The following is a 17494-nucleotide window of genomic DNA, read 5'->3' as shown; positions in this document are numbered from 1 at the left end:
TATATATAGTTCATGACTTGAAGTCATGAACTCATCCTGGTATTTTACAACATCGTGCCTTTAAAACTCCCTTTACCATGACTTCATTTTAAGTTAGCAGAGGCTGGACCATCAGTCGATGAATCTGTTGCAATGATTCAAATGGGGGGTTTGCAGCTGAAGACATCATGAAGTGATGTAGTGTTGTCACATGAGCCTATCCCCTTCGACGCCATCAGCCTCCTCTTACCAGAAATACTAAAATTCTGTTGTCTTTTTTTGTTTGTTTGTATGTCTGTGGAAAAAACTAATCTATAATGAAAAGAGTACTTGAGCTACATGGATTATGATTTCATGGATAATTTCTGATCTTCTGTTTTTATCTAGCTTTTATCTAAAATGTTCAACGTGATCTTATGTTTGCAGATTGCACAGCTTCCATATGTAGCATTTGTTCATCATGCTTCCTGACAGAGGTTGAGAGCTTCAAAGGTTAAAACAGATCATCTTTGCTGTAATACATTCATATATCCAATTATTGCTCCCACAAAGCCTAAATGAACCGCGAACAGGACATGTTGTAGAAAATACAATTTCCTTCTCAGTAGCTTTCTACATATCTTTCCACCTTCTGACTTAATTTTCAAATTCTTTACTGAGGGAAAAAATAACTTAATTTGAGTCTTATTCACTCAGTAACAACCTGCACACCTAAGAGTGTTAAACACAGTTTGGTAGTGCTCAGGAATTGTTATATTCTTATCTGATAAGCTGATCATTGATGAGATGAAGATAATCAAATTCTGTTGAAAAGCCAACTTTTTTTTTCCTATGCATTTCTACTAATTATTCTTAAACATAATTAAGACAGTCAGAGAGATGTCCTGTCTTTTTATTTCCCTGGACTGAGCGAGGAGAAATATGAAGGAGCAACTAATAATCCTTATACAGATAAGCAGTAACGCATTGCATCTGATCATTCATAACAGCAATGGAAAGCTAATGAGGTGTTTTAGAATTGAAGTGGGGAATAGATAAACCCGAGTGACTGCCATCCTCCATCAGGACTCCAGCTCTGTCTCTGCATTGGTGGTAACTCATGTATACGCTTAGTGCAATGGCAACATGCATCAAACAGAAGACTCACTGAGAGGCTACCTGCTCCCATCCTTGCATCCTCTCTTCTTTCCTCCCCTGGCTCTGCTCCTTTATTTTCTGCTGCAGCTCATTTATCCCCATCCTCTCACCTACAGCCCTCTCTGGTTGTTTTATCATTATTCCCCTCTCTCTTACTCTCCCTCTCGCCCCCTCCTTTCATTTTTGGGTTCTCCGACAGTGGTAATGAGATGTTTCATTATTTGCGTTTCACAGCTTTTAATAGAGAGAGAATTTAGGCTAAGCCCCGGGTCGTCAGGCAGGGAGTTACCACGGGAGACGTAGCGGGCTTAGGGGGCCTAGAGAGAAAGATAGCCCAGAAACCACACATTTATATGCACTCCCGCACTCTTCCACGAACGCAAAGAAAGAAAATACAGAACCAACGACGTCTGAGAGGTAGTAGGATGCAGTTTCTCCACTCTTTTTATGACTTATCTTCTCTCTGTAGCTATGGAGAAACAGCTGGAAGAGCTGAAGGAAGAAAAAAAAAACCCTCGCTAGTAGTTTGTGAGCGGCTTCAGGAAACCAAAGGTGAGGCGAAAACTCTGGCCTGAACGACATCTACAGCAATGTCACACCTCCTTTCTGGTCACTCTGGGATGATCCCTTTCCATCCTGGATTTTCATTAGATCACTATAGGTTTAACACCTGTGTGGCTGAAGGTGAGAAGACACGGCGCTACAGAAGTGACACATTGGTGTCATAAGCTGGGGCGGACCTGTTTGTAGAGAGAGCGCTTTCTCGAAGTCCAATGAATGTTTGCGTGGTGAAAACCCAACCGTGCCGACATCCTCAGGTGTAAATGAGGAGGGGCGGAGGTATTGTTTCAGGGACAACGGGTGTGGGGTAAGGCCCTAGGAGGGTGGAGCAGGGGATGAAGGGAATAGTGTTAAGTCTCTCAAAGCCTCTTAGATCCTCTTTGGTCCCTCTCCACATGACATGGCTATCCTTCTTCGAGTCAATCTCTTCCTCCACCTTGCCTCCTTGGACACTGTCCAGGGTAACAGAGAGAGGACAGGGAAAAGGGAGAGTGATGTAGAGGTGGAGCTGCAAAATTTGGGCATGATTAGAGTCGTTCAGGAGGTTGGACAGATGGAGGGTGTGTGATAAAAGAAGCAAGGGAGACTGACAACACAAAACTGTGCAGGGAGATATTTAAAAAAAAAAAAGTAAGAGACAGACGTGAACAATAGTTTATTTTGAACAGAAAAGAAGACGACAAAGCGTCTAAAAAAAAAACAAACAAGCCATTTACATCTAATAGCTTTTTGGGTTGTTTTGCTCTAATTGCAGCTTGCATGCCTGCCTGTGTCTGTCATGTGCATGCGCTTGAGTGTGTGTTATTTTTGTCCGCGCCTGCCTTGTTGATGGACTGCCACCCTGGCTTGTCCCGGAAGGCTGCCAGCTCCGTCGGATTGGGGATTAACCCCGGGATAATGGCCTTGATGCCCAGTTGAGTGGAAGCAAAGCTGTTTAAAAAATATTGGCTGCCTGAGTCACTCTCTCCTCTCTTCCTGTCTTCCCCAGTTTCACTCTGTCCCTTCTGCATCCGATTGCGCTCGTGTGTTTTCTGCTCGTCTTTATCTCCCTGAGGTTTTATTCTTTTCTCACTTGTGACTCCTCACCTTGCTCCTTCTCTGTGAATACTCATCCTGCTTTCATAGCAGCAGTTCAAGGGCAACCAGTGTGCTCATACTTAGCGAACATCAGTGTGTTTTTTATCATTTATTCGACTATGTATTGAAAATAATAGGCGAACAGTATGAAGTCTAATAAAAGTGACTTGTTGAAGTTAAGGGACTTGATTTTACTTTGGGAAGGGATGGCTGCTCTCAGCCAAACTCTTTTTTGTTTAGTTCAATATTCTTTTGTAATTTGCTGCTGTGTAAATTTTAATCTAAGACTTCAAAATATACTAAAAATGAAAGATGTTGATTTGTCCTACTTTATAATTTTTAAATCTTGGGCATGAAGGTTATGAAGATAATTGACAACATAAGCTCCTAGCTATTCTATCTTACCTTCACCTCCCTTTGCCCTCATATTCTTAAAACCAGATTTTATTGCACTTTTCCAGCTAAAACAAATCATTCCATCATAAGTCAGACAGATTTTTATTGAGAATTAGATTAACTACTCACATTTTTAATACCTGAAAATGCTAGATTCAATGTAGTCCAGGGCTAGTTTTTTTTTTTTTTCAAACAATTTGAGCTCTGAGATGAAGTAACATTATGCTAAATGAATTGGATTAACATAATGTGGTACTTTCTATGCATTTACTTACTAAATGTATAAAAATCTATAGCATCGTCTAACTGCTTTTATTTTAAAACATAAACCCAATTTTTTTCTAATCCTTATGTGTACAATATTACATATTTATACAACATTCAAAATAATGTGTTTCTGTAACTTTTACCAACATCAGTGTTTTAGTGCACTCCAACGTACAACCAACTTAATTTGTTTTCCTTGTAACCAATGAAAACATGTAGCACCCTTTCTCAGCTCGCAGATCAGCAGAGCACAACAGGTGGGGGAGGGCTAGAGATGTGTGACCCCGTACTTAATACAATCAGAAATAACTCCCTCACTTTGTCACTGACAAATTATTTGAGTGTTTCATCAACTTTCCACCTTTGCAACAGTTTCAGTTGTTCTGAGACCATAACATCGCTGAAAAACTTTCTTTAAATAAACTTCCTTTTAGAAAAAATACTGCATTTCTATCGCCTTTCCATCACAGGTTTGATGCAGTTCGATATGTGTTGACTTGACTCTGCAGGGCAGCTTTTTAGAAATTGTCTATCTTTGTTTTTAATTTAATCTACACTCCGGGTTTGTGGGCTCTAAACTACATAATTGTGGGTCTTGCCTTGGCCAAAAACAGATCCCTCCATGTCATTTCCCTGTCTTGTAAAAAGAGCGATCTCAAACTATTGTCTTTTCTGACTCAGATTGGGGAAAGTTCATTGCTTTAATAGCCATGTTGTAGTCTCTAGTGTACCACTGAGGTTATTATAGGCTTTTGACATCAGTTTCAGTTAAATCAGCAAGTGTTTGCTCACCACCTTTTAAACGTGTCTTTTAACTCACAAAGTCTATGCACTCTACCACTGCTTGAATGTTTCCCAAATGACTGCTCACCACTGCTGTCATTGTCACCATTCATAACAATTAGTGTAGGTAAGATCAAATGAGACTTGTGGAACTCTTATGTGAGCAGTAACATGTTTACCTTGAAAGCAGACACTTTTCAAAACATCTGCACTAAAATGTATTTTCAAATATTAGTCCTGGGGACAAAATTTGTAAAAAGACTTGCTTTTTATGTGTGAACTTAATTAATAAAGTGAATTTTATTGCAGTGGTTACAAGACATCAACATTGCTGATTCATCTGTAATGTGTCGGTATTTCACCTGCAAACACTTTATAAGCATATTTGTGTAAATCAGCACGTCTTGTAGAATAACAATAAATCGCTTGCAAATCGTTATTTGTTAATGCACGTGAAGCTGCATAAAAGTTCCTGTTCATTTTAAATAGAAGGACTTCAGACAGTGCATGAATCAATTTTATTTCTAGCTGACATGATAAATAAATACATGATTTATGCAATATCTTGATATCAACAGATTTTCAAACCTGAGAATAATGAGTGAAACTTTTGCCTACAGTTTTTTAAAAAAAATTAATTAATTTTATTTTATTTTATTTTATTTTTTTACATTCTTCCAGGTAGCTGTTTAATTGTCTTATAGTTGACATCTGCTCTGATTTTGGTAAAGAGCTGTGCAGGTAATTCTGCTGCTTGAGGAGAGTCAGTTCAGTGGGCGTTTCCACAATGTGTCCCAGGAAGGATTTCATTAAGGCTGCCAAACGAAAGTGATACAAGTGTCCGAAGCTGCCTCTGAAGGTGGTCTGAAGGAAAACGTCTTCAGTGCATTTTGATCATGTTCATACCTGCTTTAAGAGCCACCAGGTCATGATCTGATCACTGAAGACACACTAGAGCCAAACCATGAAATGGTTAGACAAACCCTTTCATGCCCTTGTGCTTTACTTTGTAGCGAAACAGTTGATTTCTCTTGGTAGTTTACTAAATAAATATAACTGCATAACATTTTGTGAAGATTTTGCATTACACCCTTTTTCAGTTGCTTCTGGTTATGATTAATTTTTCTGGCAGATTATTATTATTATTTTTTTTAAGATTGAGAGCACCACTCCAACCTAAATAGCTCTGAGCTGGTACATGCCATCACTGGATTCACATAGCCACATTTACTTTAAATAATCAGCTGTAGAAAATCTCCCTGAGGTGAGTAGAAATTGAAGCATGGTCAGTACAACATGCTCCCTGGAACAAGGCTCCTTTTCATAGCCCAAGGAATCAAACATGAAATGATCAAAAGTACAAAATGTCAAAGGAACAAAATGACCAGCATCTAAATGGGAATGCTTGGAATGGTTTTGACCAGTTGCTTTTCCATAAACTGCAAATAAATAACTTTTTTTAGGAACTGCAACTGGAGTGAATCCTAATGATTGTGATAAGTGTTACTTTAGGCCCTGTTTGACATGGGCTTTAAAAATGTTCTTTTTTGTAGAAAAAAACTAATATAAAAGCTCGAGTACTGACTGCCTATTAACTCCTTGGAAAAGAGAAATTAAACGTTGTACCTATTGATTAGTACGGACTCAGCTAACATACAGAAGAATCACTGTGCCTTAAGTGAGTTTTCATTGCCAAATTTATTTAAAATCCCATTTAAAAGAGGCTTGAGTGCTGTGACATTAACAGCGAGCACAGTGTGAGATCACCTTCTGAAAGCTTAGGTTTACACGACTCCGAAAGCCTTCCTATCAAACAAAGTACCGCTTCGTATTTGATCCAGAAGGACCTTGTGCTCCGTCTCCCCTCGGTCCTGTGCGGTCAAGGAGGCAGAGAAGTGGCTCGGAGGGACAGGCTGCATTAAAAGGAAACGCAGGAAGGATGGAGCCCCATTCTCTCGCTCCATCACACGTCTCATCTCTTTAGCTGTCTCTGTGTCTGGGGCCTAAAGTGACTTTGCCATGATGTGACCAGGACAAACAGCTAGCGATGCCATGACGGCTCTGTTAAACGTGCGAATGTGGATGTTTTTAGCTCTAGCTTGTGTTTGTAGGTGGGGACTCTGTGTTGCCTGTTTGAGGGAGAATATCATCTTGATTCTGTGTATTTGGAAAAGGAGGAGTTAAAGAAGGGCGGTCACTTTTAATTTGGTATCGCAAGGGTTAGGGAACTCTGGCGGCATTCTGTACTAAAACAGTCGTTTCTGACCACAAATAAGCACCGCAGACTGTCAGTTTGCCTCCTGATGACTTCCTCCTTACTTTTTTTTTGTTTTGTTAGCGCTAAGATTTCATAGAAGGATGAAAAGCTTTTTTGTGCTGTGTGACATGCTGAAAGCAGGCTTTAGTTTCTGTAACCTTGGTGAGACTGCTAATGCTTTAGACATAAATATCTCTGCCTCTCTCTCCCTCTCCATAGCTGATTGTTTGACAAGTTCATTTTGCCTTACTTTTCCATCTTGTGTCAAGTGTACATTTCCACAAAAACGTGCGCTTTGAATCAAGGCTGTACTGGTGAAAGGTGCAGGCTTTGGTTCTGTAGCTCATGGGTTAAGATGAAGTCTTTGAAAAGGAGAAAGGACTGGATGGGTGTTTATGTATCGTATAATGGGGGGGAACTTGGGATGGGTCCCTCTGCAAAAGGGGTTTCTGACTGGAGGGAATTGGATACGCTGAAATTAAACGAGCCAATTAGGGAAGCAAAGAGTTTAGAGGTCAAAGCATGCCCCATTAAAGCTCCTCTTCTCAACCTAACTTCTAATTCAGTCTGGCTCTTAGTCTGCTGAAGCAATAAATCTGATTAAATCTCCTTGGCTTTCTCTCTCAGGTCCCTGCTGTTGTGTTGCCCTCTGCCGATCGCTTCTTTTGTGAAACCTGAGGCACCATTGAACATGGGTGCTCAAATTCATACAAACATAACATTGGATCATTGACTGAAGTATTTGTCTGCACCTTGAGAAATCTGTATTACCATCTCTACTAAAGATAATGTTTAAGAAAAAGTTTCTTTTGTGTTTAAAACCTGGTTGTGCTCCCGTATTGGTTTAAATAAGAGGTTTCAAACTCCAGTTCCCCTTTACTATTAGATTCATCCGTAGTCCAACACACCTGAATTAAATGGCTGACTGAGCTACTCAGCATGCAGTCAGATTCCAAGGAGTCCTGCTAATTATTGGCTCAGGTGAGCTGAAGCAGATGCACATGATGCAGGACACCAGGTCCTGATCTTTAAGTGATATATATGTTTCCTGTGCACTTTGTTAGGCAATCCTTGGTGGTACTGGGTTTGATCCACGTTTTAACTTTACAGTTTTCTTGATTCTTGTCATCTTAAACCAGTCTCACAGTGATCACTTGACCATCTTGGACTGGAGGTATAATGTCTGCCGATTTTCAGAACCTGAGAGACTCCACACACTTGACGTTAAAACCATCATAGATTGTATAAGTTTTGTATTGCAAGTTTGGTCCTACAGTGTATGGTGTCCAGTCACATAGCAAAGACAACATGCCACACACAGACGGATTTCACTCATGAAAATTTAGATGGGATTCCGATAGGAAATATTGCAAAACTTCTCGGGATCGAATGGAAGTTCGGGGTAAACAAACATGGCGGACGAGAAAGAAGCAACGGCGATAATTTGTGGACTATTTTTAACAGGGAAAAAAATAAGTGGACAAGTAGCTACTTACTAAATTAAACAGAAGACGGGGCTAAACGACAACCACATTTAGCATCACGAATGTGGAGGGGTGTGAGCCTTTATCAGTGGAGCCCAATCATAATAGCAATATATTAAATAAAGACAGTAAGACTCTTTTACCTTATTTTACAAATATATGAATTTGTTGGAATAGGTTTTTGTGTGTTTTTGCTTTATCCAAGCCTGCAACATAGGTGCCTAGCAAAATTTTCATTACCATTTTGCAACAAAAGTCAGGTTTGAACCTGAAGCAACATCACAAAGTGAAAAGTAAAGGTTTGTATAAAATACTACATGTGGCTGCAGTTATGACGAAACAAAAAGACATCTCAAAGTCCCCCGAAATGACAAAAACAATCACCCTTTAGATTACCGTGTAAATGAATGTTTTCACTCTCTATTAATCATTTCAGACAAACAAAAACAGGAAATATGGCAGTAATGTAAATCATAAAGTGTTAAAAGGTATGTTTTCAAATGCACACATTTTTAACATTACATCTTATAAAACAGCTCTCTTAGCTTGGACTGCGTTATTATTTTCTGAAATAAAGTTCTTTGTGAAAAGATATTTGTAATACTTGCTTAAAAATGTAGAAAAAAAGTTAAAAAAAAACACTGACTTTTCCAACGTAAGAATTAAGCTCTTCAAATGTCTTTTTTTCCCCCTCTACTAACCTACCAAAACCTTGAACATTGATGGTACCATTGTCAATGAAAAAGAGAAATTTTCACATTAAGAGAGACTGTAACCCTGATTACCTCAGATAAATTCTTTCATACAAATTTTTTTTGGTGCTTTTGGAGGCTTCAGATTAAATTCAGTTGACTTAAATGGTAGTGTTTGTGTGGAAACAAGGATTTTATAAATTAGTTTCTCACCTGATACTTTTTTTTTTGTTACCTGGTTGACAGAGAATACTTGAGTTCATTTAAAAAAAAAATTCATTTAGCTATGATTAGCCCTTGCTTTCTTTAAGAGTTTTCCACTATTGAGTTGAGATTTTAAGAGTAATACTGAGAAACGGACAAGTTGGGTGGACCTAAATGATTAGTCTAGATGCATAATCCTCTATGATGCACACTGACCTTTGGCTACACCATTCATTTTGACCAGAAAAAAAAAAGAGAAAAAAAGGAGGAATATGTCTGCGTGAATCAGTGACTTCTTTTGAATAAGTGATTTCTTTTGTGTTTAATGTAGCTCACATATACAGCAGGCTTTGCAGTTGAATGCACAAGTGGCCCTGAGAGAGGACAAGCACAACCACGGTCTCTCTAAAGCCTCTCGGTTTGTCTCCAAAGGTGAGAGGTGAAGACTCTCAATACCTCTGTCAGAGCAATACAGAAAAGAAAGAATATCTCAAGGTTATCCTGATTTTTATTTTTATTTTTCAAAGAAATATGTGAGCCCTAGGATAAAAAAAATGTTTGCGTCAAAACCTGCCTTTTAAGCCTCTCAGGGACGCTGTTTTTCTGCGCTCACATCAAACTTTCCTTTTTCTTTCTTTCTTTTTTTTTGTCCTCCCTATAACTTCTAGAATCACCAATCAAAGCGAAAGGTTTCATGCATTGATAGAGAAGGCTTCAGCTGCTGTCACAATCGCTCGGTCGGCGTGTCCACTGCTGTTCATGGGAGGTGTGTTTGTCCAAGTGGACGTGGGAGACAATGTGGATTTATCTGATCTTACAAGCCATCAGGTTGAGCAGAGCTTTGCTAAACATGACCTGAAGTGTGCCGGCCCCCGAGCAAACGCTGCTGTCACCTTGGCCAGCCCGAGCTGTCATCTCTCAGAACGGCCCATGAGAGCTGACAGCTGTAGCGTTCCCAAAACAAATCACTGCTGCGTTTGGTAACACCCTGCGTCCGCGCGATTTAGCCCTCGCTGAGACAAGAGCGGGAGTGGCGGCTGCTAATGCTCCAGCTAATGCACTACCTTGATGTGTGTGCGTGCGTGAGTGTGTGTGTGTTTTCACCTCTGTGAACGTGTGCGCAGGTTTGCCTTTGCTGGGATTTACGTACTTTTCTGCCACCTTCTGCATGGGTTGACATGGTGATGTTCACATCTTTCTTTGTCCCCTTTTTGCAGTCTTTTATCAGTGAGTTTTTTTTCATGGCATTTTTTCTTCATCATCTGTTCTCTGACCGTTAAGCACCTCTGCAAATTAAGGGCCTAAATCATTAAGGGTCCGTTTTCTCTTTTTCTTGTGTTCGTTGCTCAGACTGAAGCAAGGACACAAAGGTTCCGTTGTCCAACATTGACGTGTTGGACAACAGAAACACTAATGTGAAGGTTCAGGAGATCACACAGCAGGTGTCAAAATGAGATTAAAGAAACAACTTAGGCCATTTTATTTATTGATGAGATTAATTATAATGCAGTCTGAACAAAACGTCTTTCTTTTTCCCCAGAAATGCTTTTGCATGTATGCTTCACTTTTTAACTGGCATTTCTAATGAGTGTATGCACTCCGTTTCACTCTCTCATACACACACACATACACGCATACACACACACACACAAACCTGTCAGAAGCACTTCATAAACAGAAATATTTGATTATTCGATCCCAGGCTTTTTTTAGACATCAAACTCAAGTGGTGGAGATGTGGTTTCTATTGATGTCTTTGTTTTTATGTCACAGTCATTGCTCACATATCCTCATCTTTAGAGACTACCTCAGTTAAATTATCTTTCTCCTCTTATTTTGCATAAAAAGAAAACCATTTAGGCTTCGCCTAAAACTATAAACTATACGAATGTACTGAATTTAAATATCTTGCCATCTGAACACAAAAAATGCACATTAGGCGTGGGTTAATAAAATCAGTAAGTCTGACCAACAGACTAAATATATCACTGGTATCCCAAATTTATATGCATTTCATTTGAAATATAATACCCCACCACATAGTGCATGAAAAAAAGTCATATTGCAAACATTGGTGATGCAATGACGATTGCAGTTCAACATATTGTGCTGCTGTTGTGTCCACATTTGAATATCTGCTGGTACAGATGTTTACTGAACCAAAAAGATTTTACTTTAGCAGTTGGTGTTTTTATCTCCATGACATAAAGCCATGCATAAAACATGGAAGAATGACCCTTGACCCAGCACTCACCTTCTTGGCAGCTACAAAACTGCCAATTCTGGATACAAAGTACTGAAAGTAGTGGTGTTAGTGGGGGGGGCGTCATCAGCGCTGTATGTGTTAACACTGTATGAGTGCGTATAAGTTACCAAAATATCAATATCAGTCCTGTACTGATATTTTATTGATTTTGATGCATTTTTTTTTTTTGAAGAAATGCATTATTTTACAAATCTTGTTTCCTTCTCCATAAATGCCCTAAAAGTCTTAGATCCATTTACTTCCATGCTATGCATTTCTGCTGATGTACACTTTCGATACTTCCTCTTGTAGAATGTGTGAAGCAGAAAATATTTCGAGGCACACCAGATACTTTGCTTAATGCTTGTATGTCTTCTTTTATCTTCATGCAGATGTTTTGAGGAGAGGCTTTTGTTCAGCTACACAGATGAACAACAGGAAGGAGGACATGGAGATCTCATCTCACTACCGTCAGCTCCTCAGAGAGCTCAATGAGCAGAGGCAGCATGGCATCCTCTGTGATGCCTGTGTCATTGTGGACGGAAAGATCTTCAAGGCCCATAAGAACATCCTTCTGGGCTCCTCACGCTACTTCAAGACTCTTTACTGCCAGGTGAGGGACTGCATTTTCTAAAACAATTCAGGGGGAGCATATGTTTACTTTTCCGTCACTTTCTCATTACAATGAAAAGTAAAAGGGGTCCTTTTGTCATCCCGCAGGTTAAAAAAGGAGCCGAGCCTCCCCATCAGACTACTGTTACTCACCTTGACATCGTGACGGCGACCGGCTTCAAAGCCATCTTGGATTTCATGTACTCAGCGCACCTTGCCCTTACCAGTAAGAACGTAATCGAGGTCATGTCGGCCGCCAGCTACCTGCAGATGACGGACATCGTCCAGGCCTGCCACAGCTTCATCAAGGCTGCTCTTGACATCAGCATCCGCTCGGAGATGGCCGATGAGCTGGCTGACTTTGAAATGGGAGCTGTTGCCGCAGGTTTAGGAGGAGGAGGTGGAGTCTCCGGGAATGGAGGAGGGGTTGGTTTAGCTGGAGCCGGGGGTGTTCCAGGAGCTAGTTTGGGACGAGGGGGTGGGATAGTAGGTATAGCCTCTGAAGCTTTGGCGTCCATCATTTCTGGTCGCAGCACCTCTCCCTGGCTGGCACGCCGAACTAGTCCAGCCAACTCCTCCGGAGATTCAGCCATTGCCAGCTGCCATGAGGGAGGCAGCACGTATGGGAAGGAGGACCAAGAACCCCCTAAGAGCCATGAGAGCCAGGAGGAAGCATGCCATGACTCTCAACCCGCCTGGCCTCATGACTATAGGCCAGTCAATGTCAAAGAAGAACAGGTTTCCCCTGCCTCCTCTTCTCATCCAAGGGACACTCCCAAGGGGTCAACCCAAAGCCAAGTAGAACAAGGGGCAGGGGGAGCTGGTGGTGGAGGTGCCGAAGGGCCCTGGCAGCCCCTATCAGGGTCTGGGCGGAGGAAGAACCGGAAGAACAAGGACACAGTCAGACATATCACCCAGCAGTCTGAAAGAACCTGGGATCGGCAGCGGGACAGGGACAGAGACAGGGACAGGGACAGTAGGCCTGGATCGCCTCTGCCCTCCATGCTAGCTGTCACTGGTTGGAACTACAACGGCCAGGACATCCCAGGTAAGACCAACCCTTCCTCCAATGGTCAGTGTGCACCAGCTGTAATGTTGGAATTAAATATATTCAAGCTACAAGTTGAAAATTCTATTTAAATGACACTGAAATCAGAGCTCCGCCTTAGAAAATCAAAGGTTTCTTAACTTTTTCCTTCCAATTCAATGTAGTTGGTTTGTGGTCAAAGCCAACATAAACTCTTCCCACTTCCTTCAGTTTGTGAGACTTGTGACTGACTTCCAGTCTCGGGTTTAAGCTCCGGCTTACTGGTATTGATTTTAGCTGATTTCAAATTCTTTATCCAAGAAATTAAAATTAGTCAAAATATAATTTTTTTGTTTTTCAACCATGACTGATCAAATTCTTTTTTATAGTAGGAGACAAAGTCTTTCTGTCGCTGCTTGTGACGGAGAGCAGCTACTGTAAAACCAGGGTTTACTCATTTAAAACTTTGGTAAAATAGTTTGAACTTTCTTTTCTGAACAAATGCAAACAGAGGCTGAAAGATTACAAGACCAAAACAGATATTTCCTTTTAGCTACAGAAGAGATCAGTTTGTTCCTTCGCCAATTTGACAAAAATACCATGTCCCTGTATAATTTTTTTTAAATTTAAAATATCCTTTTGCAGGCAACGCTGAAATTTTCTACTTTAAATCTTCAACTTCAGCTTCCACACTGCACAGTGTTGTTATTGCAGTCCAGCAGTGCTAACATGTATGGTGCCTTCACTGATGAGAAAATAATTATGTTTTTGAGTGTGTGACTGGCAGGCCAAGCTCAAAATGGTCCAATTTTGGTGCATGAATTAAATCAGTCACATACATATTACTGGCGAATTTCTATGGTTGAACATTTTGCTACAGTGTATGAATGCACGCAATTTGATAGCGTGTGTTGGTTACAGGTAGTCTGGTCACTAGCAAGTCCTGCTTTTCTAACCTGCAGCCGAGACAGTTACATAGGTTTATTACGAGATCCGACTTCCGAGAATTAACTGGAGTGGAGCATCTTTCTATATTTAGAAAAGTGATTTAAGCAATAGGCGAAACAAACCAGGTGTTTAGTGGCTAATCGTGTGCTCAGATTAACAGTTAAAGGTCTCAACATTGAGCGGAAAGGACTAGAAAGGATGAATGAAGGTCAAAAGAAAAGCTTTTTATCTCTGGCTGTGGGGCGCCGACTTGATGACTTCGAGGAGGCGGCGCTAGAATTTAACTTTTTTTTTTTTTAATCTTGTAGACTATAAGTTTGTTTTCATTGAATGTAATTGCCGACGGTCTGGTGAGGTTACAAGATTAGGGTAGATAATTGGGTGAAACTGTCGTCTCAACACCTAACTGTGGCAAAATCTAATTTATCTTTACGACTGTTTAACCAACTGGTCAGCGGCTGGAAGTAACTGAACTTCTGCTGTTTAGTTCTGCTGGCTTCTGCTGAACTCACGTGCAGCATCCTGTAGTGCTTCATCAGAAACTTAGAGAAAATCATCTCTCTGCACAGTTTGTACAAATTGACCTCTTTTTTTTCTCTCTCTCTCTCCTCCGGCATTGTGATTAGTGAGCTTATACACTAACGTGTCAGGCCTAAGATGATTATCTCAGATCTTGAAGGTGTGAGGTGAAGCCTGGGTAAATGCAGATGGATAATACAATCCTTTCTTTACTGCAGTTTATTTAAGCCACACTCCCACTTACACAGACGAGAAAATGCGCACACAAACACAGTGGTGAATGCATATTTATTTTGAGATTTCTTCCTTGATCCTAGGCCTTGCAGAACTGCTTAGCGAGTTGTTCTTCTCCAAAACTTATACATGATAAAGTTACCTATGTGTGTTTGTGCGTCTGTGTGCATGTTGTGGGCCCAAGGCGTCAATAGGTAGATTATTAAAAGTAAGAGAAGCTAATCCTGGGCGCATTAAGGGAGTTGGCTGTGAAATGGGCACACACGTTGCGCAGTGAAAGAAAACAGGATAATTGAATTGACCTGGGTCACTGCACGGATTACCAGCGCGTCCTCGCCATCCCGGGCTCCTCCCCCTCTCTCTGGGGTTTAGGGAAGGACCTTCTGGAAAGGGCGAGAAGATGGAAGAGAAAGAGAGAGCGTTAGATTGGAGGGGTAATTAGAGAGAACAAAAATACAGAGGAGGAAGAAGGAAATGGGAATTAAACGGCGCATGCTTGTGGGCTATGAAGTGTTTGTCTTCTCTAGTTGACGTGTCTTCAGTCCCTGATTTTATGACCCGCAGTTGGACCTTATTACTTTGCTCGAGTACAACTTGTCTTGAGACTCAGATTGCCAGACATCAATGCATAATCACACACAGTCACACAGGTAAATGGTACAAATAAGCCGGTTGGCCAGAGCCATGGTTCTGGTAGAAGGTAGAGTTTTAAGTCTGGCTGTGGTGAAGCAGTGTTTAATGGGAGCTGTGTTTGCCCACCTAAAGGTTAGAGGAAGTGTAGAGTTGCTGCTGGTGTAGACTCACCTGGTGTTTGCCAAAAGGCAACCACTCATTCTTGAGCGCTACTGGCCAAGATCGACTGGGTAAAGACTCAGACAATCGAGTCTCCTTCAGAGTGACGGACTTGATATTTAAGAGTAAACATCTTGTTACCGCTCAAGGTTTCATAGTTTCACTGTTGAGCTTTGAGGCTGTGGTTTGTGTCTGTGCTTATTGGCAAGCAATCCTGGTTTTAATTTTAGCTTTACAGCCTAGAGTCCAATTGGTCCACAACTCTAAATAACTGTGGGTCAAAAGTACAAACAGTGGCTCTGGTGGGCTTACGAGCGTTAGACTCCTTAAGTCTTAAGTCTCCCTAAGCCCAGGATTTTGTCACCTCCAGTCAACGATCTAAATGAGATGTACATGCATGTTAAAGGGCCAAAGCATTAGAAAGTGATCAGATTTTGTGGATTAATATATTGCAGTTGGCAAGAGGACCGAAACAATTTGTTCTGGTGGCAGCAGAATGTGGATTGATGTTGATGAAGAAAAATGCTTCACTATGACATAAGCGAAAAATAAATTCATGATTAAAAGTGAAAATGAAATCTGCTTTTTTCCTTTTCAATAAATTAGAATTTTATCTGGAATATTTAAATTATTCCATTCCATCAGCAGGACAAGCTGATACAGAGGCCCCCCTGTTTCTCGTGGCTCAGTGGATTCTTCTGTGGAATGTAACTCAAATTTTTTTTTTTTGGGGTGGAAAATTTGCCTTTTTGTGGATTTTATGTAAAATATTTGAAAGGAAATGCAGCTTGGAAAGCTGAAATACTTTGGCGCAATGCTACTTAAGTTCACTAGCATTTGCAAAGCAGCCAGTCTAGGAGCGCCATTCATTTTCCTTGGTGCTCATTAGCTCTACCTACAATAGCGGAGATAAGACAGACTGCAGACGTAAGCTTCTCCAGTAGTGCAAAGACGGTTTCCACTGTGAGCATAAATGCACATTAAGGTATATTTGGTGTTTGAACTATTTAAATAAACAATTTGAAGTCTTTCTTAGATGGGTCTCAAGTATTTATGGATTTTAACTATTTGTGGGTTGCTGTGGTCCAAATAATTAAGAAGCTGTTTGTGAGGGCTCAACTTATTAGGTGTTTATTTATTCGGGCGATCTGCTCAGGTAGCGAGCCTACAGTCAGCTGCTAAATAAAATTCTGCTTGTAGCTTGTCGACTACAGTTAAAATACATCGTTTCTTTAAGACAGGGGATTTCCACACAGTGGCTGTCAGTATTTTTCATGATCAGAAGAGTTTGTCTCTATTGTACGGATGGAGAAATGTGGTTGCCTTTTGCCAGACAGCTGTCCAGCAGTGTGCAGCGACGGATGGGGGAGGGGTGGCACTGCATTCAATTAAATGAGTGTAGAAATGAATTTTTAGTAAATTATTGAACTTTTTTAGACAACTTGGACAACAAGACAGTTTTAGACAACTTTATAATGTGAAAGATAAATCCATCATTAAAACTCACCTACAAATTTTTTCTTTTTTTGCTACCTTGTCACAAAGTTTCAGATTACGAAACAAATTTTTATGCTTTTCAAGCAAAGTATAAAATACACTTTTTTCAATAATGCTTTCATTGATTTGAAAGTTGTTGCGGGGTTAAAGTGCAACCTATGTATTGAGGTGTAAATCCTTGTCGCGGCGGTCACAGGTGACCTTTGCCTCTTGTCTCTCACAACCCTCTTTCCTGTCTGACAACTGTAAAATAAAACCACAGAGCCAACAAAAACTTTTGGAAAAACAACCTTATAGCTCTGGGGAGAAAGTTTGGCCAGTTTCTCTTTGCAGAATTGTTTTAATTCAGTCACACTGAAGGTTATTGAAAGTGAATAGCCTTTTTAAGGCCATGCCGCAGCATCGCAATCAGATTTAACATCAAACTTTATACAGGCCACTTATGGATACTTAATTCTACCCTCCAGGCAGTAATCACTTTTTTTGCTTAAACTTTATGTTTTGTTTTGCTGCGAATGTTATGTAAACTCTGTGTGTTGCCAGTCTTGGCCACATAGTCTCTTGATAAAGAGATTATTTTTAATTTCAATGGGATTTTACTGGGGAAATTAAAGGTAATAATGATAAAAATCAGGCCCAGTACTTTTTAGTTGCCCTATATCTGGCCAACAACACGATTAGAGTATTAATGAATCCGTATTTAGTCTTCCAGTTAAGTCGTAACAGACATGAAAAAGATTTGGTTTAGTGTAAAGGAATAACATCACAAAAGTTTTATTCAAA

General features: G+C 40.4%; 1 protein-coding gene across 2 annotated transcripts in view; it reads left to right on the top strand.

Annotated features, from left to right (window-relative positions):
* Positions 1-17494, top strand: part of zbtb46 (zinc finger and BTB domain containing 46) — an 89288-nt gene that overhangs the window by 14680 nt on the left and 57114 nt on the right. For both annotated transcript variants that reach the window (XM_017305708.1, XM_008413919.2), the window contains exons 2-3: positions 11475-11695; positions 11803-12742. In XM_017305708.1, the coding sequence (XP_017161197.1) occupies positions 11510-11695; positions 11803-12742 (1126 nt within the window). In that variant the 5' untranslated portion in view covers positions 11475-11509. The remainder of the gene's footprint in view (positions 1-11474; positions 11696-11802; positions 12743-17494) is intronic.

Source organism: Poecilia reticulata, linkage group LG7 (genome assembly GCF_000633615.1).
Source record: "Poecilia reticulata strain Guanapo linkage group LG7, Guppy_female_1.0+MT, whole genome shotgun sequence".
Lineage (NCBI taxonomy): Eukaryota > Metazoa > Chordata > Actinopteri > Cyprinodontiformes > Poeciliidae > Poecilia > Poecilia reticulata.
This window is presented reverse-complemented; position numbering and strand designations above follow the sequence as displayed.